Genomic DNA, 18,294 nt, shown 5'->3' with positions numbered 1-18,294 from the left:
CAGGGAAGTGACACTGGATGAGAACAGGATTACGCGCTGATTGCTGTTTTTCCTCCTCAGATGCTGGGGAAAAAAGTACAATGACGTTCATCATACATGGTCACACCTGAAGAATGGCTGTTTAGCACAATGGAATTGAAGTGAGGAGTGACTGTTTAGGAGAAACTTAAACAGCACCAGTGAGCCAACACCTCTAGCATCCATTAGAGAAAATATAAAATACTTAAGAGTAAAGATTAGACGGGAAATAATTATTCTATGAAAAGATTACAAATGGGAAATAATTATCTTCTGCCAAATTCTAATTAATAGGGGCCAAGAAAGAAAGTAATAAAAGAATAATTAGAGACTGACTAGAATATTATTCACTTTGTTGCAACTCAGAATAAATAGGTAGTACTAGTATAAATATCAACTGCACACCATTTGGTCTGAGTTAATGGGCACATCTTTTCTTGAGGTTTTGATAGTTCACTTTTTTCCACAGACTATAACAGCTGGATGTATAATGAAGATATGCAATGCAAATGCTGGTTCCTTTCAGAGGCCCGAGAATTTGTAATGCGGAATAAGAAATGTCAGATGAATTAAACACCTTCACGGAAGAAGACACCTACTACTTACCAGAATTACCAGAGAACAGAGGTTCAAGTGAGAATATGAAATTGGAGAAAATAAGTGTTAGTTAAAAAGTAGTACCAGGAAAAAGTTGCTGAAGCAAAAAACGGATATCTTATAATCTTAGGTGGCATTCTCAGAATAACGGATTTGCCATTTAGGCCTGAGATGAGGATGTGGATAGTGTGAATCTTTGTAATCCCCTACCTAGGAGTGCTGTGGAGGCTCAGTCATTGAGTTCACTTAAACAGTGAATAATGGAATTCTAGATAGCAAGGGGATTGAGGGATATGGGGGAAAGTGCATGAAAATAGGGTTGAGGTAGGTCAGATGTGATCCTGATGAATAGGCTCGAAGGACCAAGTTACCTACTACTCTTGTTTCGCATGTTCATATTTATTACAGCAACATTAAGTTGATTGAAGAATAAATTCATATGTCCATACCTTTTGAGGTACAGGGTGCACGGTTTTCTGTCTGGTAGTGCTTCTAAGAACTCTCAAAGGAGACGTATTCCTCCGCACCTCAGTTAAGGGTAATGGACTCGGAACAGATTTGGTCAGCTGTGCACCTGACTGTGATGTTGATGTACTGGAACTGCTCTTCTCTTTCCTTTCAAAATTAAATGTTCGTTTCACTGGATTTAGAAGTCCCTCTTGGGTATAAAGTTTTGAGGAATATTTTCCAGGAAATGGCGTCTCCTGGAAGCAAATAACATGAGCTGAATTGAAGCTGTCAATACAAGAATTTATACTAAAGATCTAAATTAGATTTTAAGAAATCCATGTAGAACATATGGAAATAGAAACAGCATTTGTTGCAACCACACCATAGGCTAGTAGAAGAAAAGCAATTAATATTTTAACTGGAATTGGATGTCAGAACTAAATCTTACAAGCAGACATAAAATCCACATTTGGTATAATATAATATGTATGCCTAAATTAATAATTAATACTTAAATTATTTTAAATACAATTACTTTAAAAGTCCAGCAGCTCTGAGGTTGTTTCATAATGCAATTCTACTCATGGGAACTTTAAGCTCTTACTCTCACGTCCTTTAGAACTCTCCTCAAAACTCAATTCCTCCAAATATACTGTTTTCTGATTCGTTGTCACTTCATATATTCTAACTGTATTCTTTGTACTAACATTCCCTTTTAACCTTAATAGCTATTATTCACTCTATATCATGACCTCACTTTGCCTAGAGATCACTGACTTGAAACATTTCTCACTCTGCAGTTGCTGTCAAACTTTCTTTCAGCATATGAAAACTGAATATTTTCAGCATGTTCGGCTTTTTTATTACTTTCAATTTGCAACGTTTCCAATACTTTGTTTTTACTTAAAACATTGCCTGTGAAACTCAGTCAATGTAAGATTTGAGGTTCTGCTGAAATACATACTCGCATTTGGGAAACCAGGGACTTATTAGGGAAAGTAAGTAGAATCTTGTGTAGATTGGGGGGGGCATATATTTGATTGCTTTTTGAGGAAATGATGAAAATGGCAGTGTATGTTTTCTACATGGACTTTTGTAAAGCTTTGATAAAGCCTCCCCCCATAGTCCAGAAGCACAGACCACAGATCAAGTGGATAGCATCGTAAAGAGGGTGTACAGCATGTATGCCTTCATCAGTCAGGGCATTAAGTACAAAAGTCAGGAAGATAAATGGCCACTGTATAACACTTCATTTAGGCTGTATTTGAAGTATTGTGTGCAGTTCTGGTCACCACACTAAGGAAGGATGAGGAGGTTCTGGAGAGGGTGTAGAAAAGGTTACCAGGATGTTGCCTGGATTGCACAGTATTAGATGCAAGGAAAGACTGGAAACATTTGGACTGTTTTGCTGAGAGGCAACCTGACAGAGGTATATTAGTTACTAGACTAAGTGGGACCCGTTGGGTCCCATGTTCACACAGGAGAGCTGGTCCCCAATGCAATATTCCACCTCTCCATCAATTCCAATATGGATTCTTGGGGTGGCAGCTCAGTCACTCAAGCATGATGTGCTGGCAGCTCACTCACGGCTGGTGGGCTGGCAGTTGACTCACGGCTATTCATTGAAACTCCATCGCAAGCAGGGTGCAAGGCAACCAAATTCAAATGCAGTTTCTAACCATTTCAAGCAGGGTGCAAGGCCACCAAATTCAAATGCAGTTTCATACCATTTCATGCAGGGTGCAAGGCCACCAAATTCAAGTGCAGTTTCATGCCACCAAGCAGGGTGCAAGGCCACCAAATTCTAGTGCAGTTTCATATCATTTCATGCAGAGTGCAAAGCCACCAAATTCAAATGCAGTTTCATACCATTTCATGCAGGGTGCAAGGCCACCACATTCAAATGCAGTTTCATACCATTTCATGCAGGGTGCAAGGCCACCACATTCAAATGCAGTTTCATACCATTTCAAGCAGGGTGCAAGGCCACCACATTCAAATGCAGTTTCATACCATTTCAAGCAGGGTGCAACCATCATAAAACCACACAAAACACCACATAAACACTACACTCAGTTCAGTATACATTCGGTGTGTTCAGTTGAGTCACAGATCAGACAGAGATGTGACCTCTCCCTCCTCCATCTTGCAGAGACTGAGCCACACCCACTATTCCGGGTTTTATAATCCCTTCCCCCTCCCACCGGAAGGGGCGTGGCCTTCATGGCATGATTGACAGGAGAGAGATTCTCAACATTTTTTAAACACTACTAACACTTTTATTTTTCATTGATGGGAAGAATCCTCTGCACCTGATGAGCGAAGGGGGACTGAGTAAGATGGCCAAAAATTACAGCCGTAAGTGGTAGCGTTTTATCTAAAATCAATATACAGTGCAAACAGGAAGTTGTAATAACTCTTTTATTTTTAATCAATGGGAAAAATCCTCTTGTCCTGCACAGCGGACGGGGGCTCTGAGTAAGATGGCCAAAAATCACAGCCGTAAGTGGCAGCGTTTTTTCTAAAATCAATATACAGAACAGGAAGTGGTCAAGATCAGACTTTTAGTAATATAGATGAGGCATAGATAGGGTAATGAGTTAGAGTTCATTTCCTTCCAGGGTGAAATCCAAGGGCATAGGTTTAAATGAAAGGGAAAAGTTTAAGGAGAGTTGCAAGGGAAGCTCTTTTATACAGCAAGTGGTATGTGCCTCGAATGTTGAAGCAAATATGATAGCAATATTGAAGAGACATTTAGCCAACTACATGAATAGGTAGGCAAAAGAAGATTACAGACCATGTGTGGGTAGTTGGGACTAACTATATTATAGTTGACTCAGACGTCTTGGACAGAAGGGTCAATTCCTTTGCTGTGACCCTTAGGGTGGACAGTTCAGGTGACCATACTATATAATCAAACATGAAGACATTGGGGACAGTGCAGGGAAGATATACAAAGATAATATGAGAACCTCAAGAGTATACTTTTCAGTGAAGGATGAATGGACTCTGGTGGAAAGAAAGCTGACTCGGTTATCTTTAAAATAATAAAATATTTTGAGAGTCAGCTTTAAAAGTTTCCATTTGAGGTGAGCAGCATAACAGACAATAACCTCTCAATGTCAGCTAGATGAAAAAGCTAGTTATGGACTTTTGGAAGCGTGGAGTACATGCTCCAAACAGAATCAATGATGCCGAACTGAAAATGGTTTAGAGCCTTAAGTTCCATGGCGTTAATATCACTAATGAGTTGTCGTGGACCAACCTCATTAATGTGGCAGCCGAGAAGGTGCACCAACACTTCTACTTCCTGAGGAGACGGAGGAAATTCGGTACATATCCAATAACTCTAACAAATTTCGACAGATGCACCATCCAAAATATACTGTCAGGTTACATCACAGTTTGGTTTGGGAACAGATCTGCCAAAGACTGTAAGAAATTGCAGAGAGTTGTAGTTGGAGCCCAGTCCATCGCATGGACCAGATTCCCCACTATTGACCAACTACATTTCTTCTTCTCCCTGCACCCGTCCAGCTGAAGGCACAGAAGCTTGAAAGCACTCACCACCAGACTTAGGAACAGCTTTGTGCCCTCTGCTATTAGGCTTCTGAACAGATAGGCTAAGGTACCGTCCGATTCATTTTTACCCCATTGTGAACATTGGACTCTGTCTGTGGAACTGATGCGCTACAATGCTGAGAACTATATTCTGCACTCTGTATCTTTTCTATCATCATAAGCTGTATTATTATCATGTCACAGGAGCAGAATTAGACTATTTGGCTCATCAAGTCTATTCCGCCATGGTCCATCTTTGTGCCAGATTTGCATTAAATGGTCTTTGAGATATTGTATAAATGACAACCTTACTAATATGCAGATTTGATTATGCTCACTTACATGTTCTTAGTTTTATTTCCAATGCCTTCTACACTTACATTAACATTTTTTTGCCACCACCCTCCTTTAGTTGATTCCTGGTCTTCTGTTCGCGAATTACTCTTTTGCTGGAACGATCAGTGAAAATAATTTGAGGGTTAATGAATTTCTCAAATGAACGTAGCATTACAATCTACCCAAAACTTTGCCTTTTTAGAAAATTCATAATTTCCTATTACCTTACGATTACGATTGTTTTTAACGTTATTGACATCTTTGGGTTTTACTTTCAATTTGTTGTTTAAATTGGTTTTTTTCTTCGTTAATTTTGCAGGAGGAGGGTTGGAAGCGACTGTATTCATGTTCATAGCATTACCGAGGTTCTATTTACAAACTCAGCCCAACTGGTTGGGTTTTCCTTATCCCCAGACTGAAGCTTCACTGCCAGTTTGGGAGCATTTTTGTTGTTAATGACCACCACTGTTCAAACAAAAACAATCGCAAGAATATGCTGATTAAAAATAATCGGCGATTAATCTGTGATAAATCCACAGTCCTTTCGTATAATCGTCGGTTTAAAATAATTGAGTTTGCAGTGTTGCCTTTAAACATGGCTAAGAAACTCACTGCTGTCAGCGATGAAACCATTGTGACGCGTACTTGCAACTTTTTATGGATACAATTACTTCTGCCAGCGGTCTCCTCCCTCGCCAAGTAACCTAGACTACGATCAGCTCCTGTCCTTGAAGTTTCGTTTAAAATCTAATTACCAACATCTTCCTCACACATCGGGCCACTGGTTAGATGAAATTATTAAAACTCAAAGGCTTAAACAATTATTTTTCTTGCAGTGTTTATAGATGTTGCTTCGAGAAGTTTAAGGACTATTTTCTTGTAGTGATGTAAATGCTCCTTCGAAGAGTTTCTTTAAGGACAACATAGACATTCACGACTTGCTCGGAGGATTTGGCGCCAGAGGATTTCCGGTCTGTGCAACTGAACGCACACTTCCTCGCCGCAATGAAACTAGAGTATGGGTCAGTATTTCTGTAAATGACACGAAGCGCGACTCAAACCACAAAGACGATCGGTTGCATCAAAAGATCTGGTAACTGACCAAGTAAAATGGCTGTTATATGAGCTATCAACAGAAAAAATGGACCAATCTATTTATCTTCAGTTTACTACACTTTCACTTCGTATACGTAAAATCTGTTCAATTATTAAGAGAATCGGTAATCCTCCCATTGACTCCAGGGAAACCATTATACATCTCCCATCACTTGAAAAAAGCCCGTTCAGTTTCGATGTTCTGTTGGCCAACATTATTCCATGGCCTTTAGATCTTGAAGCAATCTTATCTGATCAAATGCATTTAATGCCCACATATAACACAACTATATTTCTCTCATTGACCCATTATTTCATATACTGCCTTTTACCAGCTGGCGTTCTCTGATCATTTCACATTTGGCCTATTTTTGTACTTGGTTTCTCGAACTCTTCCCATTGCTCAATTTTAATTAATTGGGTTGATCACTACTTCAACAAAAATCTGCAACCTTTCAACCCTCAGCTGACACTCCAAATTTAGATGTTCGAAAGATTACCCTGACTGCTTGCTTTCCTCAGCAAACTGTGCTGCTTCTCATCTATAATCAGGCAATGTATCTACTAAAGCCAATCATTTTTTATTTATCACCGTGGATAGGACAGGTTTAGAGGGATGTGGGCTAAATGCAGGCAGTTGGGACTAGTGTAGCTGGGACATGTTGGCCAGAGTGGGCAAGATGGGCTAAAGGGCCCACTTCCACGCAGTATGACTATCTAAAATCTCAACTAACAGACTCTCACTGCACATCTTCCTTGAAGACACGTGTCCCACTGTGCTGATCAAGATCGGTCCTAACAATTCTGAATTTCTAGGAAGAGGTAACAGTAGTGATTGGACTTTGACAAGGTCCAAAAGGTTAGGACCCCACGATTGCAGGGCAACTTAGTAAATTGGATCCAAAATTAGTTTGGTAATAGGTGAGAGGGTGGTGGTCAAGGGTTGTTTTTGTGACTAGATGCCTTTGACTAGTGTTCCACAAGGGTCAATGCTGTTATATACATGAATGATCCAAATGTGGGTGCAGCAGACAAGTTTAGTTTAAAGATACCGTGTGGAAACAGGCTATTCGGCCTACCGAACCCACCAGCCAGCACACTTGGGACACTTTTACATTTATACCAAGCCAATTAACTTATAAACCTGTAGGTAGAGTGTGAGAGGAAACCAAAGATCTGAGAAAACACACGCACGTCACGGGGAGAACGTACAAGCTCCAGACAGCACTTGTAGTCAGAATCGAACCCGGGTCTCTGGCACTGTAAGGCAGCAACTCTGCAGTTGCAACACTTACAGATGAGTTGTTAACAGGGTAAAGACTAGTTTTAGGCTGTGAGGTTGGTCAACAATGCCACAGTTCCTTAGAAGTAACAGCACAGTTGCATAATGTTAAGGTAGTATATGGGATGTTGCTCATTATTCGGCGACTGCTGGCACCGGTCATAGGTCGTTGCAGGTCGCCGAAAACTTTCAACATGTGGAAAATTCAGCGGCAACCAGAAAGACGCTACGACTCTTTGGGCGACTGAGGAGACTACTCACGACCATACAGGCGACACCCGGGCGACATGTTGCAGGGTGAAGCTTGTATGGTTATGAGTAGTTGCCCAGAGTCGTACCTTGTTCTGGTCACCGCTGTATTCAACATAATAATAATAATAAAAAATCTTTTATTGTCATTGCAGAGGTAGGAGATTTGGAATGCAACTTCCATCCGATGTAATAACTTAATTAGCTAAAAATGTAGACACCCAGAGAAACAAGATAAAAAAAAAGTTAATAGTATAAAGTGCAAATAGGTCTGTGCCGGGTCGACGTGACCATCCGAGGGAGACAGTTCATGGGGTGGGGGAGGCACTCAGCAGGACCGGTTCAGAGCAGCTATAGCTCTGGGGATGAAGCTGTTCCTAAGTCTGGAGGTGCGGGTGTAGAAGGCCTTGTAACGTCTGCCGGATGGTAGAAGTTCGAACAGACTAAGTTCAATACACATGTTGAAAATTTTCGACGACCTGCTGCGACTATGATGGGTGTTGGCAAGTCGGCGAAAAAAAATTGCGTGTGGGACAGGCTCATTAGTCGGTGAATTGAATGAGAATATGGAAGGTAATGGTTTAACTTTGCAAAGCATTGGTAACACCTCAGTTGGAAGTATTGTATGCAGTTTTAGTCATCGGCTGTTGGAAATATTGATAGCCCTGGAGTGTGCAGAGATGATGCACAACAATAATGCTTGGGATGGAGTGTTTCAGTTGGAGGAGAGTGAACCATTTTCCAAGGGACAGAGGTAACAGGAGATGTGATGCAAGCCATTTTAAATTATGAGGGGTATAACAAGCATAACAGGTTTGCCATTTACATTACGGTATTAACGGTATATCCCACCAGGGGTACCGCACGATTGGTAGCCCCACCAAGTCTGTGTTTTATTGACTTTTAAAAAAATGTTTAGTGCGTGTTAAGTTTATGTAAATGTTCTCGTTTGTTTTACGTGAGAGGGGGAGTGGGTCGGGGGAAACTTTTTTCTGTTTCTTACCTTGCCGGAGGTGTGATTAATTTTCGGGTCACATCTCAAGGACGCTCTGCCGCCTACCATCAATGGAGCTGGAGGCCTCCGCAGACTGACTTGAGCCTTATCGCGGGGCGTGGTCTTCACAGCGGAGCTGATCCCTTGCCTGGAAATGTTCCAACTGCGGCTTGACCATCAAGAGCTCGCAGTCTCGGGAGAGGCTGGTCAGGAGCTCCAACGACGCAGAGGCTCAACCAGCTGACATCCCCCCCAATGCATGAGCTGATCGCCCCGATGCAGAGGGCCCCAATGACGTCTATGGGAGTCAAGATCGTCCCGTCAAGAGGGCTCCAGGCCCCCGACACCAGAACTTGGAAGGGATTTGAACTTTTTTTTCGCCTTCCATCAGTGAGGAATGTGGAGGAGTCACTGTGGTGTATGTTTATGTTAAAATGTATTGTGTGTGTTCCGTTGCTTTTTATTTGTATGACTGATTTGGCAAATAATTCCTTGTATGTTGCAAAAGATACTTGGCTAATAAAGTATTATTGTGATTGTGATTACATTCCAGAGGATGTGCAAAATTTATTGCAAGAGGTTCCCCACCACATCCAAAAGATCCACAATATATTGCTGGTGTGTTGTACAGACGTGGGGAAAGTGGGGTTGGGAATCCTCAAATTTTAAGCGCCATGAAACCATGTGCTCAGGTCACAGAAACCATCTGCTAACTTGCTGTCTAAATGGTCTGAGATGGAAGGAGAAACCACAGCATCCAGGCCGAGAATAATACAAAGGCAACACCCCAGAACTGGATCAAACCTAGTTATTGGAGTGCACAGCAGCGCATACAAAATTCTTGGAGTGGTATGGGTAGATGCAGGAAAAATATTCCAGGTGTTGGGGGGGGGGGGGGGGGGGGGGGAAGGAAGAGTCCAGAACCAGGGGTCACATCTTAAGAATAAGGGGTAGGCCATTTAGGACTGAGATGAGGGGAAAAAATTTCACCCAGAGTTGTGAATCTGTGGAATTCTCTACCACAGAAGGCAGTAGAGGCCAACCAATTCACTGGATGTTTAAGAGAATTAGATTTAGCTTAGGGCTAAGGGAATCAAGGAATATGGGGAAAAAGCCAGGACGGGGTACTGATTACCCTCTGGCAACTTTTGGAAGTAAATTTACCCCTGCCCTGATTTGTTCAGAAATTTGAGTTTACACTTCTACCATAAATAAAGCAACCAACAAAGAGGAAAAATGTAAAATACTGTTTTTAACAAATCCAGAATCAAATGTACAAATTTATTAGGCGAAATTTACCCCCTGGGGTAAATCTACCCCAGGTTGGGAACCCTTGCTTTACACCATCTGATGGAATACATTTAAGTAAGCTGCCAACCACCTAGTTTGACAAACCAGTACAAAGCAACCTTCTTGTCTGGCACATCACCCCAAGCATTCACATCCATCAATAGTGCATTGTACACTATGACATTACCTTTGTTACCCACAAGTATAATCCTTCACAGACATCAAGTTCACAATTAAAAAAGCTTTGTAAATAAACTTGTCAGTCCATTTTTACTGAGAATTCATGCCAGTTAATTATTCCAGGGTAGACACAAAATGCTGGAGTAACTCAGCAGGCCAGGCAGCATCTCTGGAGAGAAGGAATGGGTGATGTTTCAGGTCGAGACCCTGCTTCAGATTGATGTCACAGGAGTGGGCAGGACAGAGATAGAATGTAGTCAGAGACAGTAAGACTGGTGGGAGAACTGTGTAGGAGAGGGTATGGAGAGAGAGGGAAAGCAAGGGCTATTTGAAGTTAGAGAAGTCAATGTTCGTACCGCTGCCCAAGCGAAATACGAGGTGCTGTTCCTCCAATTTGCTCTGAGCCTCACTCCGACAATGGAGGAGGCCCAGGACAGAAAGGTCAGATTTGGAATGTCATGGAGAGTTAAAGTGCTGAGCAACCAGGAGACCAGGTTGGTTACAGCAGACGGAGCGGATGTGTTCAGCGAAATGATCTCAGAGCCGGTGCTTGGTCTCACCAATATTATTCCAATTTAGACTTAGTACTAATTTCAGATGAAAATCACTAAACCTATTGTAAAAACAAATACTCAAATCAAATTTCATGTGGTTGAATTCTGTACTAGTCACAGAATTCAAAAACCCACAGCTCATAGGGGATTGTGCCACTGTCAAAGAACCCAAATTTTTCAATACATTAACTAAAAAACACAATAAAGGCAAACTAACATTAGCATTAGAGTATTTAACATCACTATCATTGTATCAACTAGTGGAATGCAAGCAGTCCTAAAATAATCAACCAGTTCAATAGAAATTCAGCACATCATTGATCAACTCCATACATCAATTATACAATTACATTATAACCTACAAATGCAAGGCTAGCATTTGGTTTTGGCAGTTCCTTGACACAGATTAAAAATGAAAATTCTATCTATAATCCCTAAAATGGACTTAAACACTAACAAAATGGTAATCAGAGAGTTACCTCCACAAATTTAAGACAAACTGGTATGACAGCAAATAATTTACCCAAGATCACAAGTAATCAGTATAGCAGATCCCAAAATTTACTAAGTCACTGAATTTCAGGAATAAATGTCAATAACAAGAGTGCTGTTTTGGGTAAATTGTAGTTTTATTGGAAAAAAATATACAACTTGGAATGGATTTCAGGCATGTTTTGTGCCAAAGCAGATTTCAGAGAGAACTCAATGGCTAAACAAAATTTTGAAAGCACAGTAAGAAAACATGAATGCTTCCTTGTATGGAACAGCAAATACAAAATAGGTTTTAGTGTACGAGTACCTGGATGATACACCCGTTTTGCAGTAGTGCAATGCTGAGAGATTTTAAGCTTTGTCCTCATTCCATGCAGTGATAACTCTGCATTTTAACAGCAATGCATCATGTGTCAGCCATTTCCTCATAGCAACATATCCAGATGATCCCTCGTTAAACCACATGTCCTTTTGTAGCTTTGAATGTGTAGAAGAGCTTTGATGCACTTCAAGATAAAGCCACATGCAACTTGTTACACCAATAGTCTTCTCAAATGCAAAGGAAAACAATGACAAGATGATAATGAAAGAAAGTAACGGACTAACTCTACCCACTATACATGCAAATGTTTTACAGTTAGGGCAGGGAGAGAAACGTTACAGAAATTACAAACAAAGGAAGGCAAATAAACAATGTTTTTTTTTTTTTACAAGAAAATTAACAGTTTTCTGTACAAGATCTTCACTTTGCAGTCATCATTTGTACGAACTCTGTAAAGGAAGGAGGAAACATCATGAGTTGCTCAAACAGCAAGACCCAAGTAACCTAATTAATGCCTTGTTTGAGTTTCAACTTGCCTCTACATTACCACCTCAAAACCCATTTCAAAAAGTCAGATTTACAATCTCCCAATTAGTTTTAAGAGCCACAAAGTACCTTGGGGAAGAAAATAGTTTTGCAAACTTCATCTTACCAATAAAATCAAGGGAGGATTTGTTGAAAATTTTAAATCAGTTTGGAATTAAAATTGCAAGACATTGAAGCAGTCTCGCTCCTGGTTTATTATAATCAATCCTATTGGTTGCAAGGTACTCATACTCAAGTACAACAGTTGCACACAATACTAGAATGTAAATTTGCAATTTTAGTTACATTTTCTTTAAAAATTCCAATGCAACCAAGAAAGCCAAGGGGTATTACTGTTAAGACGCATCAGTAAAAGTATCAGTTAAAGCTGATTGGGATGATCCATGTAATCCAACATGGTTAGTAAAATGAGTTTAAAATGTTATGGCAAATAAATATAGTACAAGCATAAAATGCATCATTCTACCACTGACTTCATGGCCTAGAAAGCAAGTGATGAAAACTCTTTCCCATGAAACACTCCAGGCATTAAACAATATATTTAACATTGAGTATCCCATTACTAATTTCCAAACAACCTCAGTCGAAGTCAACAAGTTATTTAGCAAGTTTCACAACGCGACATGTTTTTAACTTGGCAAAGAATGCATAGGTAGTCAGTTACATTTTCAAACAAAATCCAATGCTCACTTCCTTACACTACCAACATATTTAAGTTGATGAGCCAATGCTAGTTTGGGAATCCCCTTGATGCATTCTCAAAGCACAAAAGCAGTTAAACAAATTGAAATATTTTATTGATTCAAGGAACTTTTGGGGGTTAATGTAAACTGCCTCATCATAGAGTTCAACTAGGAATACCTCAGGTTACTTGGTTGATAGCGATTTACATTTGGCAATCAGCTTCAGATAGTAAAATATTATCCTCACACCTTAAGGGAATACTGTAAACATGCAAGTTAATGATAGTCAGCACAGACTCGGTGGGTCATTCTGCCAAAGGTTGCAGACCATCTGAAACAAATCATTGCCCAAAATAGGAACCTGCAAACTCACCTTCATAGTTCACTTGACCATCACCATCTATATCTGCTTCTCTGATCATTTCATCAACTTCTTCATCTGTCAATTTTTCTCCCAGGTTTGTCATTACGTGACGAAGTTCTGCAGCACTGATATACCCATTACCATCCTGGAAACAAAGGTTACATAAAGATCATTCCAAGTTTAAAGATACAGAACATATCAGTACTTAATAATCTTAAGGGAAAGGGTTGAAATGTTAAAAACAACTTTCTACAAGTTTAAATCCCATACCAAGTGGCAGTATGCCAGGTGGAGCATACCTTATTATGGATAAGATCATGGCTGATCCCTACCACAATTCCATTCAAATCATGTTCAAAAATAAAGCCTTCTGTGGTAAAGTACTAAAATCATAAAAACCAGTCCTCAGTGGCTAATGTCAATTTTGAGGCACTGCCCCCCCCCAATTGTGTATTCTCTAGTCAACATCCATGTTAAGAACACCAAAAAAATCTCTAATCAATTGGTCTCTGTCCAACACATATTAATCTATCAAATTTGTTAAATGCCTATAAGCAATCTTCCTTGTGGTTCTGATTTCTATATCCAAAATTACCATGCTCAAGAGCTTGAAACTACAGCACTATTCCCAGTGAGTGCAACACAAACATCCATCCAGACTTCTGTACCTGAACATTAATAGAGCTTTGTCCACAAGAACAATGTAACTGATTTGTACAAATTACCCACCACCTGTAAGATTAACAGAAGATGCAACATGCACCTTAATTTAGTTCAACAAAGAAACTGACAAGTTACTAAAGAATGTCATTGTTTCAGAGCAAGGTTGCTCAACCAGGTGCTCTGGTTCTTTCAACCAGGAGTCTCCCATTACTGCGTATAATGGTTACCACATTCCATACCAATAACAACCACGTTTAATACATGGCTATGAAAACAAACCACCAGAGGCCTATATTGGAAGTATCCTAAAGTTAAGGCTCAATCCAAAACAAAGTGTGTACTCAAAGTGAGTCTTGTATACCAAGAGCAACAATACAGATAAAATCCAACTCGTTAGCATTTTAGATATGCCAAAGAAAGCATAAAGAATCTTTAGTATGCAAGTTTAATACTTGCCCAATACCTTATCAAACACTCGGAACGCTTCTCTGATTTCTTCCTCACTATCTGTATCTTTCATTTTTCTTGCCATCATTGTCAGAAATTCTGGAAAGTCGATTGTTCCATTGCCTGTCCCACCCCAATAAAAAAGACATTAGTGAAACCAAATACTCAAGTTAACAATTAATTTGGTGTTCTTGCTCTTCTTGCTTACCATCAGCATCCACTTCATTAATCATATCCTGTAGTTCTGCTTCAGTTGGATTCTGGCCTAGTGACCGCATAACTGTTCCAAGCTCCTTTGTTGTTATGGTACCATCCCCATCTTTGTCAAACAGTGAAAATGCCTCTTTGAATTCTACAACAAAGCAGGAAAAATAGTCAATGTACAAAGACAGTCCAAGCTGTGTTTGACCAAGTTAACTTTAACCCATGCTTCAAGAAGTCTTTACATCCATGTTAGCAATTGATATATCATTGGTAAATCTAATCTCCATCACTTAAATTACATCCTTGCATCAACTCTGAAGAAGGGTCACAACCCAGTATCATCTGTCTATTTCCCACCACAGATGCTGCCTGACTGGCTGAGCTCCTCCAGCAGTTTTTTTTTTAACCTCAAGATTTCAGCATTTGTACATTTGTGTGTCTTTTGTCTCATTACTGTTAACACAGTTAAAATGCTGTGGACTTCTTTGTGGTCCTGAATAATAAAAATCAAAATCAAATTGTACTACTGCAGCAGTTTGGGCCAAACCAGAATTTTGATTTGTCAAAAAGCACTAAGGCCATCCAGTCATTCAAAATGCTAGATAGGGAGACACAAAAAGCTGGAGTAACTCTACAGGACAGGCAGCATCTCTGGAGAGAAGGAATGAGTGACTTTTCCGGTCAAGACCTTTCTTCAGAAATACTTGGATTATTGTTCATAGAGATATATAGCATGGCAGTAGGCTCGCCCATGTCAACCAAGATGCCCCATATCCTTCTTCAACCAATACAGGTACTGTCTATATGTTGATACTGTACTCTAGTCTCAGCAGATCCACACTGCCAATGCACTTAATCAATTATGCAAATGTCTTCCAGGAAGCTAAACTACACCAAGTAGTATATAGCACCAGAAATTCAACTTTCCTCCTATTTAATTATTCAATTTACCCAGTAAAGGTGAAATAAAAAACATTGTTCAAACTTCACCAGGAAAATGCTTGGTACTGTTCCTTTCATAAATCCCAACTGAACTACATACACATCATGAATCTCAAATAAACCATTAAGCAGTAATTCAAGTCTAGGTGCTTAAAAACTGAGATATAATCTACTGATCCCATAATTCAACAAGACGGTAAAAACACTTCCTGGGTCACTTGAGTACTGGGCCACACATTTATTTAAGAGCATTCCTCTTCTCCTCAGATAGGGAAGCTTAATTAGACTTACCAGCAATCTGCTCTTCTGTTAGTTGATCAGCCTAAAAACAAAAGTTTGCAAATTACACACTTTCCTTACGCAAGATAGCCATAAGAGACAGCTAACAAATTTAGAGGGGTCGAACAAATAAATCTCAAAATTACTCTCCAAGGGGAATCTCAAGTTTACAAAACACTTAATAAAGTCAAACAAAAAGCTAAGCAGTGTTTAAGTGCAGATGCTGGAAAATCAGAGGTAGACAAAAATGCTGGAGAAACTCAGTGGGTGAGGTTTTTTCAGTCTGAAGAAGGATTTTGGCCCGAAACGTTGCCCATTTCCTTCGCTCCATAGATGCTGCCTCACCCGTTGAGTTTCTCCAGCATTTTTGTCTACCTCTAAAAAGCTAAGCAGCTTAGTTTGAAGATTTTGCACTCCAATTAAAGACACTAAAGTTTTAAGATAACATACTTTGTGTTAATAAATACCTCAACATTTACAATGAATTTTTCAGGATTTTCTTCAGATCACGTTTCGTGATAATTTGACATTAAGACTAATTCAATAGGCAGAACAAAACCAGGGTGTAAGTTTCCAAAACCAAAGTTTCTATACACATTAACCCTCTACCAACACAAAATTCTCTAGAAAACAGTTTCACCATAGAAGCATTGACTACCGGATACTTAACATAACATATTCAAATTAAGGTCCAATTAACTTATTGGGATTTTAAAAAGTTTGATCTTCATCACCAGTAGGGCAGTTTCAAAGCAGCTCGCTTAAATACGTCAAAAGCCATTGAAGTGTAAATGGTCACTGAGGCAGAGGAACAAAGCTTGAAACTGGAAAAGTAAAATCCCAAAATTCCACCCAGCCAGCAGTCAGACCTCAGTAGACTTCAATGACAACCTCGCTCATCCTCCAACCCTCCCCCCCAAAAACATAAAATACAAGGAAAACCAAGCGAGGTGACAGAATCGCCACCTGTTGGGAGAGTCCAGAACCAGTCTAAGAATAAAGGAGAGGTCATTTAAAACCAAAGATCTATAGCGAATCTTGGTTTAAAACTGATATGCGAAAAAACTTTTTCACCCAGAGTTGTGAAATTCTCTGCCACAGAAGGCAGTAGAGGCCAATTCACTGGATGAATTTAAAAGAGTTAGATAGAGCTCTGGGGGCTAGCGGAATCGTGGGATATGGGGAGAAGGCAGGCACGGGTTACTGATCATGGATGATCAGCCATGATCACAATGAAGGGCCAAACGGCCTCCTCCTGCACCTAATTTCTATGTTTCTATTTCTAACAGAAAAGATGTAGGACAAACGTTTCAGAATTCTTCACAAAACACCTTTAAGTTACATGCACATCAAAATTAGTGCGTTAGAGGGGAAGCTTTATTTTTCAAGAAAGCCAGTTCGCCAACATCATGCAGCGGGGTTGCAGATGACGGATCCAAGCGCTGCGGTGGCCACTACCCTCACTTTTGCATTGCGCGTCTGCAGCCGGAAGTGCTGATAATTTAAAATCAGCCGTCATCGGTAGCTAGCTACCCTCCCTTGTCTGCATCCCTCCTGTACCGTGTCCGAGAGCCCTTAACCTCACCGCCCTACCGGGCCGCGCTGGGGGGGGGGTGGGGGTCACCGCGCGCGATCCGTGGCTGGCGCGCGCCCCCGGGGTTCGATCTCCCGCCCGCGGCCGTTGAGCTTTGTCTCGCGTTAGATTAACGGCCCGATCCGTTACCGCAGTTTGAATTGGAGGATCGGCGAGAGCGGGCGGGCGGACGCAACCACCACCGCGGGAAAAAAAATACCACGGTAAGGTCACGGCGGCTGCATTAAAATAAACATTTAAAATAAAGATGTGACCCGAACGTGACACGCCCCGGGTAGTATCTTTTTTTTTAAAAAGCACGCATCCCGGATATGTAACGACTCCCCGCTTTGCCCATCACCCGCCTTCATAGCGGGGACGGGAAGGCTAAGATTAGATACGAGTCCGTGGCGAGACGAGGCGAATGGGCCGCGGTGGGTTTTGCAGCGGTTCTCATCCTCCCTCCAAACTCCCAGCCCACGCCGCCGACCGGGAGAGCGGAAAAGCAAAAAAAAGTCTCGTCAATATATCTGCGGCTACGTTTGGAAACATCCACCTTATCCTGCCGCACCGCAGGGAGAGGAGAAGGAGGTGGGAAATAGTAGACTGGAGACTCCCGATGTGGAGCAGAACTCACCATTTTGCTACGTTAACTTATCACCGGTTGTTCGCTGGCGCCTTAACTCCTCAGACGTTCACGGCCACTGACTATAAACACCCCCGCTCACCGCGGCTGCTTAACTCCTCTCTGTCCCGTATCCCTCCGCCCAGGCCCCGCCCACCGCGATCTTCGCGGATCAGCTTCTCTCTCCCACCCCCCCTTCCTCCAACCGACATCCCCACTATTGCAGAAGAAACCCAAAGCTCCGTCTTTGTATGGGTTATACATCGTCACCAGCTCGATTCCATAATCCAGTTCTATCCTCGGCCGAATAAAGTGGCCCAATTCTGTAGCTGCCCCGAAGAGCTAGGGCGGATTATTTTACTCCTGCGGAGGCAGACGAAGCCCACATGACGCTGGAGCGGCCGGTGCCTCTGCGGCCGTTGATTGGCTGGGCCATACCTGCAATGCGTCAATGTGCGGGGTAGCGGCGTTGCCTGGCGTCCGCTTGCTTCCTTCTGTTATTCACTGCTTTTTACTGCCGGTCTTCACATGAAGGGGGTGGTTGCTTA

General features: G+C 41.2%; 1 protein-coding gene and 1 long non-coding RNA gene across 2 annotated transcripts in view; both read right to left on the bottom strand.

Moving 5' to 3' along the window:
* LOC116976028 overlaps nucleotides 1-6,079 on the bottom strand; it is a 34,888-nt gene extending 28,809 nt beyond the window's left edge. The window contains exons 1-2 of the long non-coding RNA XR_004412852.1: nucleotides 5,007-6,079; nucleotides 1,065-1,319 (exon numbers count right to left, since the gene is read on the bottom strand). This is a non-coding gene — a long non-coding RNA (uncharacterized LOC116976028). The remainder of the gene's footprint in view (nucleotides 1-1,064; nucleotides 1,320-5,006) is intronic.
* Nucleotides 6,080-11,216: 5,137 nt separating this feature from the next.
* On the bottom strand, nucleotides 11,217-17,907 carry calm2 (calmodulin 2). Its single transcript, XM_033025500.1, has 6 exons — nucleotides 17,759-17,907; nucleotides 15,561-15,591; nucleotides 14,332-14,475; nucleotides 14,140-14,246; nucleotides 13,023-13,158; nucleotides 11,217-11,869 (listed from the first exon to the last, which is right to left on the bottom strand). Exons 1-6 carry the CDS (start codon nucleotides 17,759-17,761, stop codon nucleotides 11,841-11,843), a joined length of 450 nt encoding a protein of 149 aa, XP_032881391.1. The 5' UTR covers nucleotides 17,762-17,907; the 3' UTR covers nucleotides 11,217-11,840.
* Nucleotides 17,908-18,294: the final 387 nt, after the last annotated feature.

The sequence above is a fragment of the Amblyraja radiata genome, chromosome 8 (assembly GCF_010909765.2).
Source record: "Amblyraja radiata isolate CabotCenter1 chromosome 8, sAmbRad1.1.pri, whole genome shotgun sequence".
NCBI classification, from domain to species: Eukaryota; Metazoa; Chordata; class Chondrichthyes; order Rajiformes; family Rajidae; genus Amblyraja; species Amblyraja radiata.
The sequence above is the reverse complement of the archived record's forward strand: the minus strand, read 5'-3'. Positions and strand labels throughout refer to the sequence as shown.